The 8,373-nt window shown below is 29.7% G+C and overlaps 1 protein-coding gene across 1 annotated transcript in view; it reads left to right on the forward strand.

Moving 5' to 3' along the window:
* The first annotated feature begins 1,679 nt into the window (after positions 1-1,679).
* The window catches only part of LOC106466043, a 27,316-nt gene continuing 20,622 nt past the window's right edge, over positions 1,680-8,373 (forward strand). Inside the window, exons 1-4 of the mRNA XM_022393999.1 lie at positions 1,680-1,923; positions 3,432-3,505; positions 3,717-3,872; positions 4,412-4,500. Coding sequence (XP_022249707.1) covers positions 3,452-3,505; positions 3,717-3,872; positions 4,412-4,500 — 299 coding nt within the window. The 5' untranslated portion in view covers positions 1,680-1,923; positions 3,432-3,451. The remainder of the gene's footprint in view (positions 1,924-3,431; positions 3,506-3,716; positions 3,873-4,411; positions 4,501-8,373) is intronic.

Raw genomic sequence — 8,373 nt, forward strand, 5'->3', positions numbered from 1 at the left:
TAGTCGTTAGAGTTTGGCTATACTGCTAATTACACCAAATTTATTCAATTGAGGATTGCAGTGGCAAGTGGAGCTCACAAGTCGCTAACTCAAGGTAATTTATGGTTAGACTAAAGAAACAGATTCTGAGACTGACATTGAACAAAATACATCAACATTTATTAGGTCTTTCCACATAGTATACACCTTTAATATCAACAGTTAAACATCTACTAAACCATTAGTTTCTTAACAATTCTAACTTTCACTTTTCAGTTAAACACTATTAATCAATATATATAGAGAAAATATTTCTCCCTGTTATAATCATCAACTTTCTTTTTAAACTACCTTAATTGAATAAGAGAGATAGCAATTCTATACTTACAACAACATCTGACTGGTATATCTCTGAAGGTTGGAAATTTTTATCTTCATGTTGACTTGGAAACCTCGATTCGTCCTAGAGAGAACTTAACTTTTAGCTCCAGACACGAGTTTTTATACTGTATTTTCATTGTATCCTTTCGATTTGGAATCCCTAGCCCACCAAACATGCTCGCCTTTCAGCCATGGGAGTGTTATAATGTGACAGTCAATCCCGCTATTTGTTGGTAAAGGAGTAACCCAAGAGTTGGCGGTGTATGGTGATGACTAGCTGCCTTCCCTCTAAACTTTCACTGCTATATTAGGGACGGCTAGTGCAGATAGCCGTCGTGTAGCTTTGCGCGAAATTTAAAAACAAACAAACAAACTGATCACATGTGATTGCCTGAGAGCAGGATTAACCCAATGTACAGTTGGCACATTCTGTTTTGTCTGAATCATGTGATTAAGTATAGAAATTTGTGCCAATTAAATTACGCAAAAATCATTATCCGTGAATTTTTTTTAAGTTAGAGGGTTATAATATCTAAATATTTTAATCGATGTGACCTATCCCAGAGCTCAACTCTTGTATCAGTTTTGTTCTTATTATACATAGTTTACATAAATGTAATGATACTGATACAAAATTATTGACTGAAATCGTTAATATTTACGTAGGATGCCATTTTTTTGACGTTTTGGGTAATATATATGTTCACATATACAGTGGCGTAACTACAAAAGATGCTCCCCCCACATGAAAGTAATTGGGCCCCTTACATTTGTTACCCATTAATTAATCCTTCTGGCTTGGGGTCCCCCTCGTACTTGTGGGGGGCTGCGGGGGCATACTTACGTCAAATTTTATATGGCTTCTAATAGCTGGTTATTCTACCCAATATAATCAAATCTAATTTTAGTCAGAAGTAGAGTTTAACTTCTAAAACTCACCCATGTAAAGATAAAGCAAAAACTGAGATTTGAAAAATGTACGTCGTGACTGAAAATTACAATATTATTTGACTTGATACCAGGTTAAAAAACATTCAAAATAGTTTTGATGATATGTCTATACATTTTATAACTTTAGACTTTATAGCGATATATAAGTCTATATAGTTATACACAATAGATATTAATATTGTAATAAATATCTATACACAATAAGTGTATCACGTATGATATGCAGACAAAGTGTATGCATATTTTGTATAAAAATTCAAACTATAAACGTGGAAGAATCGCATTCAAAATTGTTAAATAATATATTTTATTGTTTTCTGATTGAAAAATAAATTTAAAATACTTCAATAACAAAATTGTTGCAAAACAAGCAGCAGAATGTTAGTTTTAACGCATGCATAGCGGGAAGCTTGAGAAAATTTGTAGTTCGAGTACGCGGGTGGATACAGTACAAAACCGTGTCTTTCAATCTGTATAATTTCTCTTAATAAGAAAACAGTTTTTAACTTTAATGTTCCATTTTGATGAAACATTGGACTTTTAGAGGGAATGTCTTATACATGTACTACAGATGTTTTTGGGTAATTCATTGAGTATTTCTTACTATATGAGGTTTGTACGTTGTTCATTTTATATCTGTATTAATTTTAGTAATTGAATTGATTATTTGAAACCGAGAAAAATGTATAAAAGCCATTACAAAGGGAATTGTGTTAGTTGGCTGACATTTCCAGTTAGGCTTAATCATTTAGTTAAAATGTTAACAAGAACCCTGAAGTTTGTAAAAGTTATAATGACTTTGGCTTAGGCTTAACGCAAGAGGATCACGTGTAGTTCGAATGTCTAATTATTTTATAGATAAAATTGATTATAAACAGAAGTTACGCTTGTGCATAGACGATTTATCTGTATCAATAACTCTTTATACTATAGGTATATTTTATTTTTAGATGAGTTTAGTACTAATAGCTTTATATTAACGTTACTCGTGGCAATCACCGAAAGTGCAACAGCGAATCACTCGGTCAGTGTTGCTATGAGTATGACTGAGCATTGAAAATATGGCAATAACAAAGGCCTGCGAATTTAAACTTCATGAAACTTGTTTTGGTTTTAATAACGGATTTTCCATAATTCATCTCCGCAGATTTCGAAAATAACATTAATTTTTTTCTATCACGTAAAGATTTTTTACAAATCTGGAAGAAAAAGCTTTACTTAGAATAGTTAGATCAAATTATTATTTCGTTTACGAAAATGAACATTATTTATTATTATGTTTGTTAACAAAAATGCTTCTTATAGTTTTACCAAGCAAGGATAATACCATGATATATGCCGATTCCATTGATATACATGTGGCAATATGTAATACAACACCTATACTTAATGCTCACAGCCACACAGTGTGCTACAGCCAATGCACATTTCAAACAGTGGTCAGGAATACCAACTAGTTGGATGCACATTTCAAACAGTGGTCAGGAATACCAACTAGTTGGATGCACATTTTCATCCTCAGCAGGGAATGTGTAAAATAAGTAGAATGCAATGTTTGTTTTAGTTTTCAAACTGACAATGTGTAAACATCAAACTTCCATACGTAGCTATTGCACAACAGATAGAGCTGGGCAATTAACTCGATTAATCAGTGCAACTGATTACCCATGAGGATCAGTTATGTCAGTTAGTGTCATGTAAAATTATCAACATAATGATTCAGTTGATTAATGTCATGGAAATAATGAAATACTATATCTGATTATTCAAATTATCCAGTAATTGAAATATTAATAGTATTTGCTGTTAAAAAAAAAGAAGTAATATTTTAGTGGTAACTTTAATCATTTCAAACTGTTGGAAAACTGACAAAATGTATATTTATGTCCTTGTTTCTGTAAGTTGTGATCTGCTACATCTTGCAGAGGTAATTCGTAGACCATTTTATGAGCTAGCTTATAAATCAGTCGTACCAGTAGGTTCCATGAGACCATATACCCATTACCAAGTGATTAAAACATAATTTTAACCCATATCTTCTTTTCGAACAACAACTCTACGAATCACTTTTACTTCTTTAAATCTGTGAGAAAAATCTCAGCTGGATTTTTTTATTATAGAAAAAACTGCAGCTAACAGAATGTCCTGTTCTTATCCAGTATGGGAAGGGAAAGTGGTTTTAACTATGCAAAAGGTACTTTTCCTGATATTTGTTGTGAAATTTTCTTCTTAGTTCAGTTTTAATATTTTTATTTTATGAAATTTTAATTTAACCTGTGATTTACACAAAAAATTTGAAATTTCTTTTATAAGTAAATGTGAAATATTTACTATATTTAGATGAGTTTCTTTTTTTTTTGTTTGATAACAGTCGAGCTAAAGATTTATTTTATTCTATTATAAAGGTTGTCAATCCTTCACATTTTGTGGTAAGAGAAGCTCCCAGTATTCACATGTCTAAAAATCTTAAGGAGTTCATCAAATTGGAGGAGCTAATCAATAGAAACCTGAAACACATTCATTCTAATCCTCACTCGAGTGATTTGCCTTTTTTGGGATCTGTAAGTAGATAGTATTTAATATTAGAACATCTAAAGATTCCCTCTTTGAAATACAGCTTTTCAGTTCTAACATATTTCAATGAGTAATTTTTGGTTTCTGTGTTTCATGTACAAAAGTGCACTGAGATCTGGTAATAACATAGTTTGAATTTACTGCAGAATACATTGGTAAATGGGTGTGTGGTATATTTATGAACATTATGGTCATAAGTAACTAGTAATAACAGATGGAATTCTGCAGAATAGATTGGTAAATAGTTGTGTGGTATATGTATGAACATCATGGTTATATGTTCAAGTAGTGTCAACACTTAAGTTAGTTACAAAATATTGGTATTGCCAGCATTTATTTTGAACTGGTTAACCTAGCACAAGATTGTAATGTTTTATCAATTATGATGTTATCCTGAAATGTATAATTGATATATTTATAATCTCTGATTACTTTTTTAATAATTTGTTACATTCAAGGGAAGAGTAGAAACCTTTTAAGTTGGAGTGTAATTTTGCTTATATTTGTTTTTCATTTTATATTATAGCTCGTTATAGTTCATTGTTCTCGTGATAAACAATGGTATAGAGCAAGAATAGAAGGAATTGTAGACAGTACCAGAGGAGTATGTGTCAGGTTTGTTCTATATATGTATATACAATTTTTCTGAAACAAAGAAGGGTAATTTTTATTCTTTAAGCAGAATGAGTTAAAAAAAAAATGAAAAATTGGAGACTAACGTATTCGATGATGAGGAACCCACTTTGAGACTAATAATGGTTGGAGATGGCTTGACATTTACTGTATTCTTTTACTTTTTCTGAATTTTGTGTGAAAGACAGACATTCATAACAAAACAAAAATGTTTAAATAAAATAATTCATTACAAGTCTAGAATATGCTTGAGAATAAATTTAACTTTCGTGCTATGGGCTCAGTTGAATCGACCTAAAATCTTAACCCCCAAATTGACCTTTAGAGTTTTCATACCATAACTTTTAACATGTTTTGTGTATCTTCATGAAATGTTGGAATTTTTCAGTAAACGTTACAAGTCTTTCATAGACAAAAAAAATCAGAATTTTTAATGAAGTATTTTTTCCAAAAAATTCTCCATGAATATATGGAGTCAAAATGCAGACTGTTCCAAGTGAAAAGTGATTTTCACGTCAAGATTAAAAGTACTTTTCTTCATCTGATAATTGTCAAATTTCATTTGCGTAACTTCCATAACCTCTTAAATAAACTTTAAACATGTTTTTCTTAGTAAAACTTTATATTTTATCTGTTATTTTCTCTAGACTAATTCTGTATAGGATTGATCAAATTTACCAACTTTGTTACCACCATAAAACAAATATGAATTAAATCTAAATTACCATTTTTTTTTCTTTCTAGAATTACTTTTGTACCTTGTGAAAATTTATTATTATTTTTCTTTATCTTACCTAATCTATCTCACCTTGTCTAGTGTAGTAAAACTCTATTTTTTTAATTTTTAGTTACTTTTATAATAACAAATAAAGAATACACTTGAAAAACAAGAAATATAATACTTACCTGGGTCTTGTTTCTTTTTTTCTGTCAACTGTTGATGAACCTTAACCCTACCTTTTTAATACTAATGGTACTACTACACTAAATAATTTTTTACTTAATTAAATAATACACCTAAGACATGAAATAATAATGTGTAAAAAGCACACAATACCCTATAACTATCATAATTTTTCTGGCTTTCTAACTGTGCAATAAAGGCTGTTAAAAATTCGACTAAGCTCGTTGATGTGTTTACCATGGGAATAAAGTTTGAACTGGAAACAAAATAGACAATTCTCTGTACAGAAAACAATGTAATATAATTTGTCATTTAATAGATGAAAATCTTGGCTTTCTATTGATTATAAATAATTTAGTATGAAATGTCGGAGATAACTATTGACAATTTGTGAAAGAGAGGATATGACAGGTGAGTGTGGCAAAAGGGGGCTGATTTTCTGTTTTATGGCTCTGTAGCCAAATAAGATTGAAGGCGGAGGGTGGTAAATAAATTAAAGAGGGGATACTTAAAGAGAAAATGTTACAATCATCATACTAGGGTGAGATCGAGGATTTTTAAAAATATTTTCTTATAAAATTTAGAACCTAAAATATATATTAATACTTGATTTATTAACTCCTTTTTTTACCAAGTTTATTTGTATACCATGGTAATAAAGTAGTTTAATTAAATTTTGTATGTAACTCTTTTAAAAAGTTGTGACACGCACATTTTGACCTACCTGTAGTGACAGGGTTAAAACTCTAAAAAGAAACAAATGAAACAGCCAGAGATAAAAGAAATAAACCAGGTCTCAAGTGGATTAGCAAAAATATGTTTAAATTGGATTATTTAATAGAAATAAATTAAACCATTTATACAAAGGGAAATTAAGCACATTTAAAAACATGAAATTTCTTAAGAAGGCATTTTTCTTATTGAATCAAAGAATTAAAAAAAAGCTAAGTAGATATATATAGAGAAAAACTTGCTAAAATTTAGAAGAATTGACTTAAAAAAATTAACTTTAGGATTAATTCTAAACCTAAATAATTTATTCTGCCATATATTGGACAAACTAGAATATAAATACATTTTTTTTGAATTACGTGTGTTCAAACTAAACAAAATCTCACCTGCATATATTTTTATACCTTTGCTTAAATATTTAGTAAAAATAGAAATGTGACATTTGTTATTTTCTCAAGGGACCAGCTTTTTGCTTTGAATATTACAGATGTTCCAAATAATCTTTTAAGGTTTTTAGGTTGTTTTAAAGCTTTACAGTAACTTGTATTAATTAGTTGGCTTTTTAAATTTATGAAGAAAGATTTCAGTTATTGCTCTTCTAAGCTTTGTGTAATCGGGTCATATCTAATTGAGAAAGACAAGCTTAGTTTATTGAAGATGTATACCAAAAAGTTGAAAGTGAAAAATAGTGGTTTACATTACCTACTTGAAAGTCTGTATCTAAAAAAAATATAATCAATTAGATTTAATGTGGTTTACCAACGTTTTTTACAATTTGAACTTATCTTTTCACTAAAGTGAATGGAAAATTCCACATTCAAAAATGTTTGATGTACAGGGACACGTAAACTTGTGATTCGCAAGTAATAGCATTTATAGCTTTTTTTGTTTGTTTGTAATCATCTGATTTGTAATACCAGAGTTTATTAAGTATTACATAATTTTAGATATAAATTTGCTGCTCTAAAAGTAAAAACTATTTAGTGTAGGTGAGGACAGGGGTTTCAAAATGTCCACCAGATCCATATTACAGGTAAAAGATGCATGTATTCTGATGAGTCAACTAGAAACTTAGAGATGCAAAAAAATTAATAAAGTAATTAGTAAATGAAAGAAAATAAAGGCTTCTACTTACTTGTCAAGCCCCTCCCCAAATAAAAAAGAAAAGAAAATATGGCTTGGATGAGAGGGAGGGGCACTGTGAAACAGATACTAGGGAAGGTACATATAAACTAAAAAAATATGATGAAGGGGGGAGAGCATAGCCTCATTTTTTATTCCTATGAAACAGGGTTACAGGGGTATGTGGGACTTTTGGGGGGGGATCTGAGATTAAGATTTTTTTTCTCATGATCTTGGGATTTGGAATTTTAATTTTCTGGAAATTCAGGATTACAGAATTAATTTTTATGAAATCTGGGATAATCCCCTTCGCATCCCTACCCCTTATTACTGATGATGATACTAAAAGCATTACATATTAATTCTAATCAAGTTTAACAGGTATTCATTACAATATTTTAAGGTTAATTTATTCTCTGTGCTTTTTTATAATTCTGGAAATATACCTAATAAAAGGAAACATCATTTAAATTGTCATGAAAATAGGAACATGACGATTTACATTGAGATCAGGAAGCAGAACACTTGACTATTGTCTATAGCATCATGTGACTGATTCAAAGTTTTGTTTTAACTAGATCATGTATAAAATCTAACACATTACTCCAGAAATAATTCATTTAATCAAACTAACATTTCACCATTACAGCTTCATCAAGTAAAATCCATGATGAAGATGTAATAGTGAAACATTGGTTAAATAAAATTAATTATTTTTGGAGTACTGTGGTCTTTTTTATATATAATGTAATCTAGTTATAACAATGTCTAAAATACTCTAGTCAACACTACTACATTTAAAGAAAGGATTACTGAAGTGTTATTTGACCTTCATTATAGATGCACTAAAATAAGAACATTTCCATGGTTACAAAAATGAGAAGTTTGATCTGAAAGATATTTTTTATCATTCATAGACTTTATATTAATTAATAATCAACAAAGATTAATGCAAAAACTATGTTACACTCACACCCAAATTTTCACTTAACTCGCAGGGTGTATAAATGTAAAAGCACCCTGAATTTCTTTAAAACAAACTAATTCTTTACTACAGAACAAACTAAGTACATTACAACATTAAAAATATTGCTATT

The sequence above is a fragment of the Limulus polyphemus genome, unplaced genomic scaffold, assembly GCF_000517525.1.
Source record: "Limulus polyphemus unplaced genomic scaffold, Limulus_polyphemus-2.1.2 Scaffold2133, whole genome shotgun sequence".
In the NCBI taxonomy this organism is placed as follows: domain Eukaryota; kingdom Metazoa; phylum Arthropoda; class Merostomata; order Xiphosura; family Limulidae; genus Limulus; species Limulus polyphemus.